The sequence below is a fragment of the Sminthopsis crassicaudata genome, chromosome 6 (assembly GCF_048593235.1).
Source record: "Sminthopsis crassicaudata isolate SCR6 chromosome 6, ASM4859323v1, whole genome shotgun sequence".
NCBI lineage: Eukaryota > Metazoa > Chordata > Mammalia > Dasyuromorphia > Dasyuridae > Sminthopsis > Sminthopsis crassicaudata.
Window position 1 is genome coordinate 78896553 of NC_133622.1, and position 23552 is coordinate 78920104.

The 23552-nt window shown below is 33.9% G+C and overlaps 1 protein-coding gene across 4 annotated transcripts in view; it reads right to left on the reverse strand.

Moving 5' to 3' along the window:
• LRBA (LPS responsive beige-like anchor protein) overlaps positions 1–23552 on the reverse strand; it is a 742057-nt gene that overhangs the window by 510176 nt on the left and 208329 nt on the right. For all 4 annotated transcript variants that reach the window (XM_074272516.1, XM_074272513.1, XM_074272515.1 and 1 more), the window contains exons 32-33: positions 14242–14320; positions 9649–9782 (exon numbers count right to left, since the gene is read on the reverse strand). In XM_074272516.1, the coding sequence (XP_074128617.1) occupies positions 9649–9782; positions 14242–14320 (213 nt within the window). The remainder of the gene's footprint in view (positions 1–9648; positions 9783–14241; positions 14321–23552) is intronic.

A 23552-nucleotide genomic window follows, 5' to 3' on the forward strand; every position in this document is an offset into this window, starting at 1 on the left:
ACCTCACACTAAACCTTAGCAGAAGTGCAAGTAGTTACTCATTAGGTAGTCTTGATTTCTTATAAATTGTTTATTTACTTTTTTTTCTTTAATGCATCATTTTAGCTCATATATTGATGCTACCCCCTCCCCATAAAAAAAAAAACCTATCATATAAAGAGCATACTCTTTTTACAATGTTTTTACACAAAGAGCTATGCAAAAAGATTACTGTATGCACTAATATAAAATGCCCTATCTAAATAGGTGTAAACAGTGTTTCCAGTTTCTAAGGTGGTAGAATTAAACATTATTTCTTCTTATTCTACATCACAATAGGCAAACAGTATGAGTTCTAATAAGTATTATCTGAGAAAGCCCATGGGAATTTTTAGTGGCTTTCAGCAATTGTCCCCCATGTAAATCATTCTTTTTTCTTTCTCCTTTTTTATTCTTCCTTTCCATCTTTCAATCTCCACGCTCATCTCCTTCAAGTAAAAAATGATCTACTCCTTTCTTTCCCTTTTCCTCCCCTGCTTATTCTTCACAAGTTATTTTGTTGTGGTAAAGAGACTGCTTGACCCTTATTTCACACATTTAAAAAAATAAGACAGATTACTTTAAAGGTGTGAAATTGAAGTAAAATGTGTTTAGTTCAAGTGAAATATGCTATGATACCTTTGGAAGAACTGAGGCATGAGCAATGGAAAAGAAAGGAAAAGGAAAAATAGGATGTTTTTTGGTGGCAAAAAGAATTAGGGCAGAAAGAAAAACAATGACAGAAAAAAGTACATAAAGAGAAAAAAATTCATGTGGTTTAACAATTAGGAAGATATGAAAAGTAGCTTAATATAACACTGAACTGTAATCAATAATGTTAACCTAATCTAATGAATAAAACAGTAATTTCTAAAATATGAAGTAGTGCTATTATGATAATGATCTTTAAAAGTTGGTTGGTGAAATTTTTTTAAAAATTTTTCTTTATGGAAATGATTCCTTCTAGATATCCCAAATTTAGATCCTAAAGTCCAATATTTTCAAAATAGAGCTGATTACTTTCCCCTGAATTCTACCCCCTATATTATACATCCTTATTCTCATCAAAAGGGACCCACTGTACTTTCAATAATCTAGATTCACATCAAAATAATACTTCAAACTTTGAGTTCACTACATACAATCTTGTCAAGTTTTTGTCTCCTATCTTTATAACACCTATTTCTCTCTGCTACCACTAACCCCACTTTAGGTCTTTAATATCTATCACATTTACCAGAGTGTCAAACTCACTGCCTCTCCAAAGTGTACCAACAATATTAAATGTAATTAGAAAATTTAACAAAATAAAATACAATATGGAAAATGTTAATTAGAAGTTTACTAAGGCAGTGTGTGGCAGCATCCATTTCTATTTGAGTTTGACACCAATGACCTAAACTACTGTACTCTTCTTCAAATTGAGTCTTCCTGACTCAAAACTCTCCTATTTCCAATTCATCCACTGTAGATAGTTATGTCAAAATAGCGTTCATAAAGGAAAGGTCTATACATATCACTCTCCTGAACAGAAACACTAAGAGGGAAAGCAGATGAGGAAACTTGGTTCAGATTAATATACTACAATAATAACCATATCATAAAAGAATTCAATGACTGGAAGTTAATAAGTTTCCCTACTATAAGCAAGATTCTTAAGCAAAATATGGTAGTAATCAGAGACGATAAAATGAATTGGCATCTATGACATACAATTGAAAAACTAGCACAAAATTAACAAAACTAAAATTATAAGAGAAACAAGAAACTTGCAGAAATCTTTGTATTTACATCCCAACGGATATAAATGAGAATAAAGCAGCATTTATATAGTATATAGTATTGTATAATAGATACAAACTTGGCAGCAAAATTAGGAAGTCCAGGGTTTAAATGCCACTTCTCACACATCCTGCCTCCTGCTCCACTCCCAGGGAAGCCACTTAGCATAACACTCTCATTACTGTAGGTAACTCTCTTAAGACTACAAATTGCAGAGCACCTGCTGACCTGTGTTAGTGGAGAAAATTTCCTTATTCAGGATTTCAAGACTAAAGTCAAGTCCATAATTATTTATTAAGTATCAACTATGTGCCAGGTACTGTGCAAAGTACTAGGGATTCAAGGAAAGACAAAAGCTGGAGAGTACAAGAAGAATAAAGAATGAAAAATTAAATTATTGGCAGTCTTTTATAGCTAAATTTATTTTAAAACAGAAGTCTTTACCCCAATAGATAAATGGTTATATTATATGAATAAGTAGTTTTCAAAAGAAAAAATCAAAGTTACGGATAATCATTGGGAAAAAGTTGCAAAGGGACTTTTATTTCACAAATTCTGATTTCAAAAAAAAAAACCCTGAAAAATGCAAGAAATTTAGTAATAATACATCCAATGAGAAACTGCAGTTAATTACTTCCTCTACTCCAGACATGCACAAAAAAATCAGTCAACAACTCAAAGTTAACAGGAAAGGGGACAATGTGCAAAGCCAATGCAAATGCCAAAAAAAAAAAAAAAAAAAAAAAAGAAGCATCCCACCATAATAAGAAAAGGATCACAAAGATGGATAGCCTTTGAGTTCTTGTGTGACAATAACAATAATGGAAGTCTATCAATCCCTTGTTCATAAGCCACATACAACCCACCATAAAGAAAGCCCAAAAAAAAAACCCCTAAGAGTTATCATAAACCCAGAATGAAGAGGACCTTGAAAGCAACAAGAAGACATAGGGCAGAGTACCAACTCTCAGATCTGAAATACCACAGGCAATCAGGACTTTCAAGAACAATAAAGAGACCCCAGAATAATAAGAACTCTGAAACTCAAGGATCCAAGTATGTCTAACCCTTGGAAGAGAAAGTCAGCAAAGGAAAACCCAGAATGCAAGGAACACAAGACTGGCAAACCCATGTAAATACCCATCAGAAAAATCTCAATTTGAGGGAAGAAGGGAACTGGAAAAATAAATAAACCAAAGAAGATATCACCTAGAATTTATCCTGCCCCCCCAAAAAAAATTTATGTAGATCTAAATTCCCCCACCCCATACAAAGACCAACTTTGTAACAATTACAGTGACTTGAAGGAAAACAATGATTCCATCAGACAGAAAAAAACAGAACAAAACAAGAAGGAAGAACCAATAGAAGGAAAAGTAAGCTAATTGATATGGGGGCGTGGGGTAGGGGGAAAACACAAAACACAATATCTGACAAAGTCAGAGAAAAAATTTCAGAATCACGGAGTTCCCTAAGGACCATAATTCAAAGATCTGGATACTACATTTCAAGAAATCATAAATGAAAATTGCTAACATTTATTAGAACCAAAGGACAAATTGAAGATAGGATCCATCAATCACTTCCTGAAAGTCATCTCAAAAGGAAAAGTCCCAAGAATGAAATAGCCAAAGTTCAGAGTTCCCACATTAAAGAAATGTATGCAGAAAAAGTTCAAGTGCTTAAATGGAAGGGAATCACACAGGATCCCCCAACTTCTATTAACATCTCATGGAAAATTAGAATTTTGTATCACAAAAAAGCAAAACAAAACAAAAACCAACAGGTTTACATGAGAACTTCGTACACACTAACAGCAAGATTATATGATAATCAACCACAATAGACAGTTCCTACTAGAAGGAGGTTTCAAAAAGAGAAATATGGAAACTGAATATGGATTGATGCACCATATTTTCACCTTTTTTTTATTTTGTTTCTTTCCTTCTTGTGGCTTTTTCCTCCTTTTGGGAACATGACAATATGGAAATACATTTAGAAAAACTATACATGTTTAATCTAAATCAAATTGCTTGCTGTCTTGGGGAAAGAGGAGAGACAGAAGAAAAAATCTGGAACACAAAATTTTATATAACTGAATGTTGAAAATGATCTTTACATGTATTTGGAAAACAAAATAGTATTAAAAAAATACAGATTTACAACCAAGAATAACTTATCATGCAAAGTTGAAAATAATGTTACAGAGGGGAAAATGGAATATTATCTTTCAAAATTTTCTAGTTAAAAAACCAGAATTTTTAAAAACAAAATGTGAAGTTGAGAGAAACCTAAAAAAAGTAAATTCACTAGAACAACTGAAAGAGGCTATACAATGATAAAATGCTAACACTCTAAAAATGGAAAAGAAGCTAAATTTCCTTAAGTCTTAATCTCTTATAAAGATACTGAGGAAATCAGAAAAGAAAAACAAAGGTCTTGGGGAGGAAAGGCAAGGATAAAGAATAAAGTCAAATGAATAAGCATATGTTAAACATTTCCTATGGGCAGGTACTGGGCTGTACACAGTATTGTAATGTACATAGACAGAAGAAGGAAGGAAGTAGAACTCACGATTTTACTAAAAGATATATAAGAAGAGTATCAGAAGTATCTCTTATCTAAAAAAGACAAAGGAAGATTGAACATATAAACACAGAAATAAATATATCAAAATAAACAGGTAAATATGCAAATTGAGGTATGTACTAGAATAAAAAGTGATAGCAGAGAGAATATCAGAAAGAAAACTAATCAAAGAAATAAATGTCTATGACCCTGAAGAGAAGGGGGAAAAGGTCACTGAAAATGATACCTATTAGTTGGGGGATATCTGGGGGAGGGGAGGATGTTGTTTACAAATGTAACTGAATAATATTACTATAATGTAAAAAAGTGACAAGAAGCACTTTAAGAGAATTACAAATAATATCAATTGACTCAGAACTAAGTAAGCAAATCCAAGAAAATAAATTTAACAAATAATTCTTTTAACAATTCTAATAGTCCTAATAGAATTATAGTCTAATTGTCCTAATAAAATTAGGAACTATAATAAATGTCTCCAGAGGACCTATGAAGTAAGGAGTATAAAAAGAGCCATATATTTTGGGATTTGGCTATTGTCAATTCATTTTGAATGATCACGCTCGTGTTATATATGAGGTTTTTCTTATATTAGTTTTTAATTGAGAAGAATCAGAACAATTTATAATAGTGATGCTCCAAAAAAGAAGGAAACTGAAAAATTGAAATATTTTTTCATATCCACAGAAGATAGAATGAAGTTCATAAGAAAGAGTGAAAAGTTTCTCCCTGGTCTATCAAAAATAAATTCAGTACTGAGGGAAATCAACTTTTCTTAATAATTTTTTTTTCCCAGTAGATAAAGGTCATGAAATTTTCAATTAATCACTAAAGAAGGCTGAGAGTTTCCCTAAATGTATCAGTTTTCAGGCTGCCTTACTACCAAACTGCATTTATACCATCAAATGGCAAGGCCTTCCACCATTCAATTTGGCTCCTAGGAAACAATATTCATAAAACAATATTCCTAATTCTGTTTCACTTATCACACAGCATTTGGATCCTGTTCTTTAAAAAAATTCCTTCTACTTAAATTTAAGAAGTTGATGAGGTAATAGGGGAATCTCAAAATGATGAGGTAACTTGAACCAAATCATGAGATAAATACCTAATAATGAGGTATATACCTCAATAGGATTAAGTGAGGTCTAGTGGCAGGATTCGGGGCACAGGGAGTCACATGGAGCTCCCCTGCAACCCCCTTAGGATTCAGCGCAAGGATACAAAGTTAAATCAGGTCTAGTGGCTGCGAGAGTCCCCTGTAAGTAAATTTACAGGCCCGAAAACCTAGATGGGTAAAAGATGTTTATTGAAGGGTTTGGAAGCAAGGTTCAGGTCTGGTTAGTAAAAGGCATTAGATAGAGGAAGATACACGCCCAAAGCGGTGGGGACAGAGAATCTCTGATGGAAGCATCTTGGCTGGCATCTTTCAAATCTCTGAACCAAAGATGGTTCTAGCTTTGCTCTTTTTATCTGCTTGAAGAAGTAATGGGCGGAGCTCAGGTTAATTCCTAGAAGGCCAGATTTTTGGCGGGCTTTATCCAGGCCAGCTCAGATCCAGTGGGGGGCTGGGTACAAGCCCAGATTAGTTTGACCAGATCTTGTATCAAAGGTCCAAGTCCCAAAGGAAGTTGGAGATCAAACAAGGAATATCAAGGGGCTACCGCCCTCAACAAAGTGACTAACAATTTTATTAAAAAGAGGGAAAAGAGGCTTAATCATTCTGAATGTTTAAAGTATTTCTCTATTGACTAAAAGCATCATATAAATTATTCTTGCATATGCCAACTCCTGCCCTCTCAAAAAGAATATCTCAAACTCAGGCTGATTTCTCATAAGGAAAGGTGGCAAATAGATGGATCAGTAGCTAGAATGCTAGGCCTTGGGTCATAAGACTTGAGTTCAAATGTGGTCCCTGACCCTCCCTAGCTGTGTGAGCCTGGGCAAGTCACTTAGGCTCTAAGTGCTTTAATCCACTAGAGAAGGAAATGACCAACAGTGTCTGCCAAGAAAACCCCAAGAGCAGTATGGTCCACAATATCATGAACATGTGTGGTACAGAAATGGTGAGAGGTCACCATTTAATAAAAAAGTTGGAGAGATCTCTAGAATAAAGCAAAGTTTATTATACATTCTTAAGAGAAGGGCGTCCCACCCTTAGAGCAGACAATCAAAGAGAGGAAGCACCACCTGTGGGCGGACAGGACAGCACTTTTAATCCCTAACGCAAAAGACCCCTTACCACCCACTGACCCTCATCCTCACTGGCTGAGAGTCTTACATTCTAAACGCGAGATCTATCCACGAAATTGAATTTGACCAATAAGTACATAGTTGCCCATATTTGACTGAAAAAGGGAAGAAATTGTGTCATGGGAGGATAGCAGGAAGGGGACTCAATTATGCCCTTGAATCAATGCTCAAAGTCCTTCAGGCCTACTCAAATTCTGAAGTAGATGAAGCCTTACTCGATTTTCACAACTGTCTTGAAAGATCTCACCTCATCTCATTTAAACAGTAGGACATAACTGAAAAAAATAAACATCAATAAAGAACAGCACTGCTGATACAAAGTTATATTTGAATATGCAATCACCATTACGGCCATATCAGTGAGCCAAAATGCTAACAAATGAATGAATGGTATGTATTGTTATTGAAAACAATTTAATATTTGAAGTAGAATTCTGAAAGTATACTTTTGTTTTGATTTGTTTTACAAACAAAATGAAATATGGAAAGGTATCAATTGTATCTGTGGAACGCATTACAATGGAGGCAAGTAGAAATGACTAGAGAGTAATTTAGGATCAAATAAAACTTAACTAAAACTGAAGATCAAGTTGCCCTCACAGACTTGAATATTTTATTTTGATATAACAATTCCAGAGCAAGGCTCTAATACGCATAAAGAACATCTCTATCCAAAATTTCAGTCTTTAGTTGATACAAAAGAAATGTAGCAATGAAAGCAGGAAATTAAAAAGTTCATGTGCAAAGATTTAATTGATTTGTAACTGAATCCCAGGCATTATCCCAGAAAGTCTGAGATAAAACTGAGATGATGGTGCTCTTTTTCACTTAGGGTTCAATACTCTATAGTAATAAGAATGTTATTGTATTAAATCTAGAAGAGAAAATAAAAAGGCAAGAAGCAATTGCACAATCAGATCAGACTGTAGAAATGAGATTTCAAATGATTCTTAGGGTTTCAAATGATTTAAATGAGATTTCAAATGATTCTCAGATCTGATCTAGGATCAGATAAGCACAATCAAAATGTGGTCCTTTAAATTTCTTCTTTTTCAATTTCTAATAATATTTTAATGTTTTAATAAGGGAGAAACAGGATGTCAACCAAAAAAAAAAAAAAAAACAAAAACCAACCCAATGGAGACTTTTATTCTAAAGAAGAAATTTCTGCCTACAGTGGCTATTTCCCAAAGGAAACTGGATTTATACCCCACATGTGACTCCTGTGCTTTCTTCTCTTCTTTGTCGGTATTCTCTTATTTGATTAGAACATAAGCTCTCATGAGTTTTACTATCATTTCTATGTAGCTATAGCTCCCACATCTATGTATGCATTCCTAGTTTCTCTCCTAAACTTCAGTCATTCCAGTTATCCATTTGCATCTGGATTTCACATAAATATCACAAATTCAAAATGTCAAAATCAAACTCATTATTATTTCCTTCAAAGCCACCTCTATTCTGAAATTTCTCTATTCTTGTCTTTTCAAAAATAGGAATCAAAGTATGTCACTCCTTCATTAAATAAACATGGCTTCCTATTTTAAACTCATATGTAAATTCTTTTGTTTGGCTTTTTAAATCTTTTACAACTTTATTTTAACCTATTTTTTCCAACCTTTCCATCCCACACTATAATTCAACCAGATTAGCCTTGCCAATTGTTCCTCACACACAATAATCCACATACCATTTCAATGTTTTTGCAATAGGTATCCCCAATGTCTAGAATGTACTTTTCATAATCATCACATGCCCTTTAAAAATCCTACTGTCCTTCAAAACCATTATACAACACAACAACAAAATTTATTAATAAGCTAATAGCTAATAGGGAAAGAAACTATTTTAAAAAGACCTGTATACTTGAATGGAAAAACCTGTACACTTGAATGGAAAAAATATGCCAATTAAAACTGAAGTTTAAAGATTAATGCATTATGGTATCCTCCAGTGAGCCTAAGAGTCAATGCTAAAGGAATAAATTCTTTAAACTAACCAAGGGAAATAACTACTGAAAAGCTCATCATTTAAGATTCTAAGATAGTTATCTCAGAACAAATTCTTAATATCTGACCATATGTGATCATTCAACACCAACTCCATTAAACATATGGAGGAAAGCTCAAAACTCAAATTATTGAATGTATTATTTTCTCAAAAAGAAAAGTCAATATGGCTCATTTTTCTGAAAACTTTTGAATATGTGTTTAAAACAATATTAATGACAGTTCTACCCCCATATGTATGTATGACATAAACTTCTATTCTACCTGCATATAAGTATTTGTATATAAAAATATGTTATTTTTAAGGACCACAAAAATGCCAATATAAAGGAAATTCTATGCCAAAAAAATAAGATATTACCCTATCTTGATACTGTACTTCAATTACATTCTTTGTATTTAAAAAAAATAAAGAATATTTAGCAAGATTCAAGACATTTTCAAAAAGATTATTTTTCTCTCCTATATTCAGAATAAGTATAACTCTGAACATAACTTACAAACAGGAAACTGTATAGTTAGCTGCACAATTAATTTTCCCAAAGTTTCCCAATTTCATATTTAGGTCATTGTTAATGAAAGAAAAAATATTCATAATTATTTTATTCAAGAGAGAAGTTTCTCTCATCCAACTTTTCTCTCAAAGTAAAACTACATTTAACCACTGATACAGTAAAGTGATGCATTAATATTTAAAATTAACTCGTAATATTTGCTCATAATCAGCTTATGATCAATAAAATCCACAGATCTTATAGAGGGGAATTAGAGTAATCTTTCTCATCTGGCAAATATATGTAGGGATGATTTCTAATCATGCCAAAAACATGAGCACACAAGAAAAGAGATTTAATAATTTTGCTATGAAATCGATCCAACAGTTTTAGAGGTTAATTTTACTCAAGGCTTAAGATGTCTTAAATGACTAAATAACATGCATATTTATTAATATTTTTAACCACAGTTGACATTTTAAAATACATTTTAAAAGACAACTTACTTGTTCCTTCTATAAGCAACTCTTGTCCATGGCTACCCAAAAGTGTACGAGAAAGAAAAGGAGCAAAATCTACAAAAATTTCTCGAAGAAGAGGAGCAGCCTTTTCCAGAGCATGTTCAAGTCTCTCTGTAATACTAATTAAAAGTATATGGTTAACAAAATAATTCTAAAGTAGTCACAAGAACACTAAAAAGAATGGTTGATTACTACTGTCTTCAGTTTTACTATTTTTATAAAGTGATACTAGCTTCCTTGATTTTCTTAAATAAGACAGTCTAATTCTCAGCTTCCGGCATTTTCATTGATTATCCATCATACTTAGAATACTGCTCTTTCTCAATAAACTCTGTTTCACTTTGAGTCCCAACTAAAATACTATTTTCTATCTCTGTTTCTGACCCCCTTAATTGTAGTACCTTTCCTCTATTATTTCTTATTTATCCTGTATAAAGCTAATAGTTGTATATAGTTGCTTTCATGTTGCCTCCCTCCTCTAGAGCAGTAATTATCTTTTCTGCATCCTCACAACTTGACACAATTGTTGGTATATAATACATGCTTAATAAAAGTTACTGAATGAGTTAGAATTTTATAGTCATTTTTTTCAGACCACACTTTTATATTTTAAAGAATTATAAACACCCCTTAATATGATGTATATGTTAATATTTTAAGAAATTTCAGTGGTGTGAGTGTGAACATGACCAGGTCCTACTCTGATGCAATCATTTTACAGAGGGAAGGGAATCTTGGTTCTTTAAGGCCAAGCTAAGTAAGCATAGGCTCTGGTAAGTATCATCAGATTGAAAGATTAAAATTACAGGCCAATAATATATGTATATTTCCTGAACAAAAATATCTTTTAATAATTTTGTAGATGTTCATCACTAGAACTGAGCTTCTTAAGAATTTTTCACTCACAATCTCTTTTCAGCCAAACGATTTTTACACAGCCCTGAGCATGTAGTATTTAAAACAGGAATACAAATCAAACATTTATTGATAATAAATCATAATTTCACAACCTTCATATTCAATTGTGATCCACAGTTTATGAAGTTTTGTACTAGAATAGAGATCACTAGATGATAAAAGTTTTAAGCTACATGAAATTGCATGAGTACGTATATACACATGTGTGCATATGGGTGTATATGTGTATACATATAGATTTCGTAAATGAATATATACTCATTATATATGTATGTGTACATATTTTTGCAAATATGTGCATGTGTGTCCCCATGTATGGTATGTTTATATTTATACACACACATATATATTCACACACACATGCATGCACACACACACAAGTTGTCTTTTATACTTAAATAGGACTAATGACATCACGATATTAAGATCAAGATAATACGTCCAGTTTGGCTGGTCAAACCAATACAAAGTCTAGTATAGGTCAGGCACAAATAGTCCACATGAACATTTGGAACGGAGATTTGTGCATCTTACCCCCCCCCCAAAAAAAAAAACACACAAAACTATGCCTTGCTCATTCAGCATAGGATATACTATGCTGGATGATCCTGTGCCAGTACCTCCCATGTTTCATAATCAATACTAAAGTTCTTCAGACAAATCTTGAGAGTGTCCTTGTATTGCTTCTTCTGATTTCCATGCAAGTACTTATGTGAGTTCTCCATAAAATAGCTTTTTAGGCAAGCATATGCTTGACATTTGAACAATGTGACCTGCCCATCAAAGTTGCACTCTCTACAAAAGAACTAAATGCTTGGCAGTTCAGCTCAAGAAATACTTTAAGTTTCTTGGACCTTATGTTGTCAGGTGATCTTCAGCATCTTCCTAGACAATTCAAATGGAAATGATTCAGTTTCCTGGTATGGTGTTAGCATCTTGTCCAGGTTTCACAAGCACAGAATAATGAAATCAGCACAATAGCTCTGTAGACCTTCAATATAGCAGGTACTCCAAACACTTTCCTTTTGTGCCTCCCAAACACATTGAGCTAGCTTTGGTAATGCATACATCAACTTTATCATCTATATGCGCATCCCTGGAAAGCCAACTTTTATATGAGCAGTGGATTCCCTGTCTTATAAATCTCAATTGGAATACCCTCAGTGCCAGGTGCTTTGCCAAATAAGAAAAGATTAATAGCATTCAAAACCTCTTCATCAGTTGGAAATTCAGCTACCAAAGAATTGACTTCAATTTGACATATATCATAATGGTGTCAGCATTGATAGATGATGGTCTATTATTACAGAAGTTTTCAGCCCATCTCTCCATGATCATGTTCTTATCACTAATCAATGTGGCTCCATCAATATTGAGTAGCTGAGATGCACCACAGATCTTTGGCCCATAAACAGCCTTAGAGGCATCATAAAAGTGCTCTGGATTGTTACTATCAGCATAAAACAGAATTTCTTCTGCCTTCACAATAAATCAAGAATTTTGGATTTCTCTAAGCTTCACTTGAATTTACTTTGATGGAATTAATCATTGCCTTTTTAGAGATGAACAAATGTTTCTGCTGGTAAATCCTACTGAATTCTCCTTTTTATTTAGTAACATAAATTTCATTTTGATCAAACAATAATTTTTGTATTATAATTCAGATAAGTAAGTGCAGTGTTGTACACAAAATCTCTGAAAGCTGGCCATTCCTTTTCTACTGGTCACTCCTTTTCTACATCTTTGTTATACCATCAGTGTGTTGACTAAGATTCTCTACAAGTCTATAACAAACTGCTCATACATAGTAAAGTAATTTAACCTGTTGTCATTAAATCTTCTGGTAGTTGTCTTGCCTTGTTAAATCCAAGGACCACTTTTGTTGAATGCAAATGTTCATCTTGGAGAGGATAAGTCTATGACTACTTCAATACTCTGCACCACACGTTACTTTTGCCCTCTTATATCCTGTCTATTCTCCTTACAGTGACAGTCTATTAAATGGCAGTGTTTGCAGCAAAAATATATCCATAAAGTTTTATTACATTTAGATAAATAGAAGGCTTTATCTTGACCCCATTCCTCTCAAGGACTCCCTGCCATGTCTGATGGTCAGAGCCTACTCTGGCATTAAAGTCATTCAGAATTATAAGCACATTTTTATGAGGGTTTCCAGGTCTTCACAAAATTTTCCTTTGAACACATCAGGATTTGTCATGGAGGGAGCATACACACTTATGATGTGATGGTATAGTGCTTTCCTGCAAATGGCAATCACAGTGCCATGAATCTGTCACTCCTTTTGGGAGATATATAATTTTCTTGACTGAATTAGTTTTAATTGCAAAACTTACACCCACTTTACATGCCCTTATCACAGCTCCTCCTCCATTTCATCATATTTTTGCTTGTTTTGATCAATGGGGGGGATCCCTGCCCACTATGGTATGGAAGCCAGGGTTAGGTTAGGTAAAGCAGACAGTTTTTAGAAGGACCTTTTCTAGACCCTTCTTCAGTCCCAGAGATGAGTACTGTGGTCCTTCAAGCACTCAAGATACTGAAAAATCCCATTATTGCTCCAGCCCAGTGAGAAGACAACCCTATCATCTAAACTACCTCTGCAGATAACCGTGACTCCAGATCCCAGTGTATCCACACTTGCTGTTTTATCACTTGCCTATAAACACAGGACTTCAAGGTAGGTAAAAATGGCCAAATAATATTGGTGATGTGTTTTCATTAGTGCATAAACTGGATTTTAAGTGAAGCAGAGTTGTACAAAGTTGTCAGGCTCATTCTTTCATCCAGACTCATCAGAATCCATTGGCAACCTTGGCATCTTTGATACCTAATCAAACACCTGCTCCACAACACCTGCTTCTTTCCACTTTTGTGGCCTGAAGAACAAGTTGCTCATAACCACCTATTCTGCCAGCAGAAGTCTTCACATACCTGGGCCTGTGAAACATCCCTTATTCACCAACATGTTTGAGGCCAATTTCAATCTCATGAAAGTAAAACAAGTCAGTTGTGTTTATGGATATTCATAGGTCGTTATAACTTTCCAACTCACAACCAAATCTAGAAGTTCTGATGATCTGAGATAGGAACCTCCATTGTTGGGAAGAACCAAGACCTCTGGCAAATAATATTTCATATGGTGGCAAAATTGCTCTTAAAAAAAAGGCAGGGACATTAAAATCAAGGTATGGTATGGAGGCTTCAGGATTGGCCAATCCTGCAATAGCACACACACACATGCAAATATACATGCACAGGAATATCTGGTACATGTATATTTAAAAAGACATAAAAAACCCAAGTCATTTCCATTTGAGAAGAATCATCAATGTTAATACAGATAGTCATAATTTGTGACTGTAGTCATGGAAGAGTAACCACTCTGGAGGCCTCCATACCTCCCTATGACTCTGATGTTCCTCTCTTTTCTTTACCAGAGTCATTCTGGCACCACAGGAAACCCTACTCCCTATATTCTAGGCTCTTTCACCAACATAACACCAGAGTTTTAGACCACTGAAATCACTGAATATGAACCATTTGAACAAATTCTGCATCTGGAAAAAAAAAAAAAAAAAAAAAAGCAACATAGCTAGATAACAGAAGCACATCTAAAAAGAAAAATGCTAAAATCATTACCTCATGTTTGAAGCAGAGTCTTCTGGAACTGAAGAAACTACTGGGACAGCAGGTAATTTTGCATTAGATGATCCACTGCCTATAAAAGAATTATACAATGATCATTAATTATTTTTGAGAAACAACTATTTTAAAGATTCCCTTCATCTCAAGGTAGAGAGACACTGTAATGCATTTCAAGTGTTTAATCATGTGGATAATACTAACCCCCAACCACTCTTCTGAATCTTCAAAAAAAAAAAAACTAATCAACTCACCAACTCTTCTCTCTTCCTTGAGAGACAGGATGACATTAAGATTATGGGCTTGACCAGGATTGAAACTTACTAATTATGTAACAACAGGATAGTTACAATATCCCATACAATTATGATATGAATATTAAAAGTATTATATAAGAAGAAAGGCTGTTGTGAGGATAAAATTAATTTACTCATTCAAATATCTGAGAAATTTTAATATGGACACTCTGATGAATCAGTGATCTTGCCTTCTCTGTGTAATTCTTATTCATAGCATCCTATAAATCTTCCACACAAGTACCCCCTTAAATGTTAGGGCCTTTTGTTAGATCTCCAGACACCATATAGATATTAACTGAACACACAAGTAATCTATCCATTATTCCTCATTATGTTATGTCACTGGCTCATCTTTTTTTTTTTTTTTTTTTTTTTTAAAACCAGTCTGCTTTTCCTATGAAAACTGATTTGGTTGTGGCTCTGTATGTTGCAATTTGCCTATAAATTTCTACAAAATGTCTTTTGTGTTACACTAATTTTATTTCTGGGAAAAGTGTTTTTCATAATTCACCCCCCAAAAAACTGAAGGAATTGTATTGGGAAGATGGACGGAAGACAGACAGACAGACAGACAGACACACACACACACACACTTTTCTTAAAGGAAGAAAGCTGTTTGAAGTTATTTATTCTGACCATCCAGACTGAAATATTCAGTTAGATATATAACTGATAAAACTTGTTCATTAGTACAACTGTACCTCAAACAAATACAAAAAATGAACAATAAGGTAGATCCAGAGTGGTAAAGGGGAAACTTAGAAGGCAGGTTTGGAATTTTAAGATCATAAAAATATTAGATGTTCTATAAGATTTAAGAAATATGGGACATCTTTTGTCACATCAGCTTTTAACAGTCCAATAAAGCACTGACAAGAACCAGATATACTTTAAAAAGGTCCCAGTAAATCTCTCCCATTTGAATAAATTATTAAATTGTTCTCTAATTGCTATCTTGCTCAGTTTCTCTGGCATTACAACACATCCACTACTTCTCAGTATATACTACACCACTTTCTCCAAACTTAATATTCTCTTTTAACCAATCATTATTGTCTTACATAATATATAATTGCTCTTTTTATGACTGACTTCACTATCATTTCTATGACAATTCTTGGTTCCTATCTTCAAACCATTACATGAAGCATTCTTTGAATTCATTCTCCTTAATCATTTCAGAAATAAAAAGAAACATTATCAGTGTTTATCAAGTACAAAGCAATAGGATTACAAAGAAAAAACAACAAACAAAATGAAACAGTCCCTACCTTCAAGGAAGAGGAACAGTAGCATCAATAAAATATATATTTTTAAAAGATATAGCAAAAATAAGCACTGAGGGGAAGCATACAATAAAGAGATATTAGAAAGAAGGCATAGAAAATACTGTGACTTGCTTATTTGAAATAAGTATAAAGTAAAATCCTGAAAGGAAAAGATAGAGCTACTTATCAATAAGTGGTCTTTCATTTATGAAAAGAAAATAAGTGATGCCAGCATGAAGCCCATCAAAGATAACAGAATCATACAGACTTAAGCTATGCCTATAGAGTAAATAAATCTCTAGAGATCATCTAAGTACAATTTCTATTCCCTCCCTAACTCCCACCACAACCTTTTACAGAAGAAGAAATTAAGGGCCAGAAGTGGAGCAACCTCGAGCTCTTCATTCTTCTCCTCTCCCAGGCCTTCATAACCTTCATAATCTACTCCAGTTTTCAGCTTGCTTTCTTTTATTTGTTCATTTTTTCCCACATTCCTTCTGCTTGTATTCTATTTCCAAGGCTTAGAATGATGTTTGGCATATATCAAGTAAGAAAGAAAGTAAGCTAGAATTCAAGTCCAACTCCTTTTTTCTCCAAATTCAGCTGTTGCCTCTCAAGACATGATAGATACAGCTCAAGTGGAATGAATATAAAGGCATGCAAGCAAGAAAACAATGTAGGCAAAGGATATGCAAAAGTCTATTCAAAACTATTTAAACGCAGTTCTCAAAAATAACAACTGCATTCACAGAAGCTATAAGAGAAAGACATAAATAAAATTTTTCAGATAATGATAGGAAGAGCTGGGAAAAGGTTAAGAAATGAAAATATTTATACTAGGAATGTACAATAATACACAAGGAAACAAGAGATCTTAAAATCCCTCCAGAACAAAGGGCTTTTAAAAAAAAAAAAAATCCAAAAAAAGTGTGGAGGAAGGAGGAAAGGAGAAGGGGAGAAAGAGAGGAAGGAAGGAAGGAAAGTAGAGGGGAAGGAGTGGAAAGGTAGGTTAAACAAAGACAAATGACAAATAAAAAAACATGAGACTTTTGTGCCACAGTTCCCCTTTAAAGTCCTGACCCAGTTTTCCTAATAGTCCTATTCGGTTACTCTGCCTCAGGTTATAACCATTCTCTCTTAATGTTGGGATAAAGGTCTTATGTCTCAATGTTTGATGGGATAAAGGTCTTTATCCATTTTAGACATCATTAGAATATCAGGAGCCTCTCAAGTACCTCCCTCCATAATGTCTTCCTAGGTGCCTTCCTCCATTATGTCATCCTCATCCTAGGTTCCTCCCCACCATTGGGCCATCCCCATCCAGGTACCTTCCCCATAAGTCATTGTTCTTGTTACCCTATAAAAGAATCTTGTTACCAGACATTCAGAGCTGGATTGAGACTATAGTCTCATTCAGCTCTAGGACCAAACCATGGATCCATTTGGTCCCAGTAAATCTCTCATTTAATAAATTATTAAATTGCTCTCTAATCTCCATCTTGCTCAGTTTCTCCGGCATTACATGACTACTATAGATAAAAGCCTTAGCCCTAAATAAAAAAATACAGAAAATAGAAACTTAGCCTAGGAGATGTGCTGGGGGTATGATCTTGTCTAAGTCATAGTATCAGAAATTTCATTTATAGAATCAAAGTACCAAAAACTTAAGAGGTCCCTTCCAGTTCTAAATTATCTGAATCTATATAATATATAAGAGAAAGAAAAAGAAAAGTTCTCTCCCTCTTCAAATTACATGTTGTGTTTATTTACAAATATGATATATCATCTTCAGTATAATATGAGCTCCTAGAGGACAAGGAATAATGTATTTTTATCTTTCTGCCCTAGAATTACTTTTGTACCTAGGATTTTCCTTTGCAAAGTAATAAATAATTGTTGAACTGAAGTTCACAAGAAGCCTTTAAGGAATAAATAATTCACAAAAATGTGACTAAAGCAAAATGTAAATGGTGACATGAAATACAAATTGCCTAAGAATGAAAGAAAATAGTTAAAAATCCTACATGTTTTCCTATAAAATAGTCAATAAGCATATATTAAGTGCCTACTATGTGAGGATTCTTAGAAAGGCAGAAGACAGACCTTACAGTCTAATGGGAGAGAGAACATAAAACCAGTAAATATAAGCATGCTATATGCAGGATAAATTACAGATAATCAATAAAAGTGAAGACACTAGGATTAAGGCAGGTTGGGAAAGACTTGATGTACAAGACTAGATCTTAACTAGAAATTGAAGGAAGTCAGGAAAACCAGGAGGTAAAAGTAAAGAGGAAGATTCCAGATAAAGGGAATCACCAGTGAAAATGCCATGTGACAGAATTACACTTCCCTCTTCTCTATAAATAGAAGAGACCTGGAGAGGAGACATCATAAAAGAATGATGAAGTTTATATGTTAAAAGAACTGAAATAGCTAAGGATCCTGCATACAAGAGCCTTGGGAATAGCAATGTCCATCAGATTGTAGTCATACTTATAGTTCTGGTCCCATAATTATGAAAAGAGGAACAATCATTGTGTGGAAATCCTCTTTACCACAAACACCAGCCACTGATCAATTAGCCCTGAGAGTATTTGTAAACTAAAGAGTCCTAGGAGTGGCAATAACCCCCAACCACCATACTAGATATTATCATTCAGGGAAGCAATTGCCATTGAAAAAAAAGTCAGCCATTCCCACCAAGTGAAAGTCAACGCTAATTGAGAAACAGGCAAACCAGTCCAGGTTAAGACAAAAGGTAAAATTTGCAATGAAATAAAACCACAACCACCATCCCTCAAACTAAAATGGAGGTAGCTCAAGTTTTAAACCCCAGTAACTTTCTGAAACCCACAACCATTTTTGGAAAAAAAAAAAAAAAAAAGTCACTATAAAGAAGGCACTCGCCTTCTTGATACCATAAATATCAACTGCTGAATAACTGGCACCAATCAAGGTAAGCCCACAAACCCTGGAAGTGAGAACCTCTTTCAGACTATCCATGTTGTTTCACCTAGGAACCAACTATGGCTGAAAAGAAGCCTGGCAAATGTATCTGCTGCAGCTAAACCTACTGAAAACACAAGGGGACAAAAGATCTCATCACCAAAGTCCTTTATATGATTCCACCAAATGGTTCAACACTGATAAGAATTTATCAGTGGAAAAAATCAGCTGAAACCCTTATATATATATGTTATCTCCCTTACTACAAAAGCAGTTCCTTAAAAGCAGATAGTCTTTACTTTTCTATTTATATTCATAGTGCTTTAGACATAGAAAGCATATAATGAATGTTCTTTTTCTTTTTACACTCATTCATTTGGGAAAAGAGTAAGGAAAACCTGAAGGAAAAACAATGAAAGGGGATTGAATTATGTTTATATTAAATTGATATATAAATAATTGAATGCTAGAGAAAATTTTTGGTTTTCTGTTTAATAAGAGGAAAACATAAATGTAGAGGGACATGGAAAACCTGGAAAGGATTAAGAAGACTGTGACTTGAATCCTTAAAAGTATGTCAGAAAAGGAAAAGGTAAAGAAATTGGAAAAGTCAATTACATGACAAAATTTCAAAAGTACAGCACAATACTTGGTGTAGAAAAGCTTACTGAACTCAACATTTTCAATTAATAAATAAAATATGTAAACCGATAATGTTCATAAAAATTTGACTGAAATCAAAAGATTTTTTTTGAAGCAAAAATAATCATCTTCAAGTAACTGAAGGCCTGTACTTACCTATAAAAATGAAAAAGTCAACAAATGGAATAAATAAAGTAAGGGCAAATTTTGGTTGAACTAAAAAAGAAACCTTTTGATATTTAGAGCAGTCAAAAATGAATTCGTTTGTCATATGACACAGTTAGTTTTCCTATTTTTGGAGGCATTCAAGCAAAAACTCAATTACATAACATGAGACAGTATTTCTGTAGGTCAAAGAGAATGAATTAAAGTATGTAGTTAGTCTCTTGCAACCAAAACTATTCTAATAATGGCAAAGCATATAATACTTGCAATCATAATATTGGGCAATTAGGTGGCACAGTAAATAGAAAGTCACGAAGTGCTGAGTTCAAATGTGATCTCAGACACATTCTAACTATATGATTATGGGCAAGTCACTTAACCCTGCTTGCTTCAGTTCCAAATCTGTAAATGAACTGAAGGAAAGGGCAAAAAACACAAAATGAACAATAGAACAACATATAAGACTTGAATATACTAGATCAATGTAAACTACTCCAATATTCAAGGTAATCTTCTGATACTGCTTCTCTTATATTTTGATAATATAAAGATATAAAGACCCCTCTTTGAGAAATCTTTATTAAAGTCAGGGTATGCAGGAGTGTAAAATCAATACATAAATCAAAAATTTATTACTAACAAATCATAATTTTGTGACTCTTTGCTCTAAACTGCTGATCATATGATTTTTCATAGGAATTCAAATATCTCTATGTAGAGAGAACCCACTACATGAGCAAACAGGTAAATCGCTCAACATACTTAGGACTTAGCTCATCATCTATAAAAAGAGGGTACAGAATGCAGTACTTCTTCATCTCCATTTTATAAAATCCCTGATGAAAAGGGATAGAAAGATCACAAAAGATAAACTAAGTAATTTTAATTGCATAAAATGTTAAAGGTTTTGTATAAACAAAACTGATGTGCAGACAATGAGAGAAAAATCTTTGAGGGGAACTTCTGTGATAAGATATTCGAAGATATATAGGAATTTAGGCAAATTTATACTACAACAAAATTTTTAATTAATAAATAAAATATGTAAACCGATACTGTTCATAAAAAGTTTACCACTAAATAAATATTATCATTCAATTATTAGTAGTAAATAAACATTTTCTATATGCCAGAGATGGAGCATATGAAGAAAGGCAAAAGACAGTCACAGAGGTGTGTTAACAGAGAGAGACAACATGCAAACAACTCATCATGAAAAAGTTATATATAATAAAAACTGCAATCAACAGATTAAAAAAAACACCAAGCTACAGACATATAAAACTGCACCCAAAAGAAAAAATGTTCCTAAACATTAATAATTAAAGAACTGACAATGAAATATGTTGCCAATCTTTTGACAGAGACATGAAAAACTTAAGATTCAGAATAAAATGCACATTTGTTAAACTGGGACAAGTGAGAATGTGTTTTGCTTATCTATGCATATTTATTAAACAGTTTTGGTTTTTTGTTCTCCAAATGAGGGAGGGAAAAGAGAAAAAATGCTCATTAATTATATTTTTAATTTAAAGATAATTTTTAAAATTACAATGTATTACAGCATATATATTTTGCACTTATGTGTCTGTTTACATGTCGTTACCCACATATTAAAAGGTGATTTCAATGAAGCCAAGAATTATGTCACTGCATCTTTTGAGTGCCTTGCAGGTTCTTGCCATATTAAAAAATGGTGAATTACTGAATATAATATGTGTATATGTATGTACATACATATTTCACTGTCTTTTGTATAGGTGTATATACACATACATAGTATAGACACATATAGTAATACTATATCCAATTACACACACACACACACACACACACACACACACACACACACACACACACACACACACACACACACATATATATATATACATATATATAAAAGAAACTTCTGTCTATCTGTGTATATGAGAGATAGGGGGGAGAGGGGAAAAGAAAGAGAAGATTGACGTTTGTTCTTTTTTTTTGCAGAGAACAAAGGACATCACAGGGTCAGATCGTGCCTTGTGCATGAATTGGATTTCAGTGAGGCAGAGTTGCCTAAAGCCTCACCTTCTCTACCAGAGGCATTGGTGTTTGGTGCATCAGGACATCCCCTACATGGAGAGGTGGCCTTGGCATCTCCAATGTATGATCAAATACCAAGCACTCCATGGGGCCTGCTCTACTGGAACAAGCTGCTTTCATCGGCCAGTTCCGCTGGGAGAAGTCTTCTCGTAGTTGGGAGAGGACTCTGAGGCCTGGAACTTGACTGCGGAAATAAATTTTCCCAGTGTGTAACCACTGTGTGTGCAACCACTATGTGTGCAACCACTGTGTGTGCTACAGCTTCTTTGGAAGCTGACTCTTGTCACACGTGAAATATACACAGCATCCCAAAACTCTGAGGGCAGTTTTAAAATTTAATAGTTTATGGTCCAGAAGATTATGGCCTGGAGTGATGCTTGATATGGACTAAAAATACAATAGGACATGGGACAAGAACTTTAAGAGTGAAGTTAAGAGTTGTTGTTGCTATTCATCCTTCATTTTGAAAGAAGATCAATGACATCCTGAGATTGGGGTAAAGATACAGTGTGTGTAGCTGCAGCTGAAAGCCAAAATGTCCAACACCTTATCCTTCTAGGTGAGCTTCAAAATCTCCCTAAGACAATTTAAATGGAAGTGGTAGCTGGCATGGTGATGAAAAATTGCCCAGGACATGAGGATGAGATTCCAGAGTAAAGGTAAGATTATATTAAGCTTTAATAGCTTAACATACTTCACTAATAAATTAAAACTTCACTAATAGTTTTGTATCCTCTTGTAATGCAAGAGAACTGATGCAGGATAGAAATTAGAGAACAATTTAATATTTTATTTGAAAGGGAGAGATTTACTGGGACTAAATGGATCCATGGTTTGGTCCCAGGCTGAATGAGATTCTCCAAGAATCCAGCAGTGAATGTCAGATACAAGATTCTTTTATAAGGTATCAAGAACAGTGACATAATGGGGGAGGTACCTAGGATGAGGATGACATAATGGAGGGAGGTACTGGAGAGGCTCCTTATATTCTAATGATGTCTAAGAAGTAAGACCTTTATCCCATCAAACATTAAGAAGAAATAATTATAACATGAAGCAGAATAACTGAGTAGGACAATTAGGGAAACTGGGTCAGGACGTTAAAAGGGAACTGTGGCACAACACTCTATAATTCTGAAAACTGCCATGATGTATAAGGACATAAGATATTAACATAAAAATGCCTTCACCATTATAAGAAAATTTTTATTCAATTCGAGCAAAACGTATTAAAAACCTACTAGTTTTTAGTAACTGTAGCACCAAAAATAAATGAAAAGTATGCTCTTCCTGTCCTTCAGAGAACTTATATCCCAATGAGGAATTATCAAAAAGCAGAGCACAATAAATAAATAAAAACCTGGAGGATAAGGGAAGGCTCCACAGAGGAATTATCAGGACCCTGAAAATAACAAATATTCCTTATTTTGAGAAAACATTCCCTCCTCATTTCGATATTAAATCTTTGTCTTCTTTCAAGGAAAAATCAACCTCAGTGCTACTTCTTATTGAGACTCTTTTCTAATTCCCATAGTTTATCATTTCCCTCCCCAGCCATTTCAATTTCTTAATTACACTCATTTGTGAACTTACAGTATTCAACTAGCCAGAGAAAAAGGCTACTTGAGAATAAGGACTTTATCTCCAGAGCCTAGCCTAGAGCACAGCTAAGAAACAAAGATAAGATAAAAATACCCCCATAATGGAAGCCAGTCTGCTTAAAGGAACAGAGGAATATTAAAATTCTACTTTAGTCAGAATACAATTTTGTCTATTAGACTAAAAGGGATGAAACACAATAAAAAAGTAGAGTAGATCTGGATTGTGGAGGCCTCTAAATGTCTTGTTGAGGAATCTATATTTTAATGTAACAGGAAGCGGTTCAAAGAAACCATTCTGG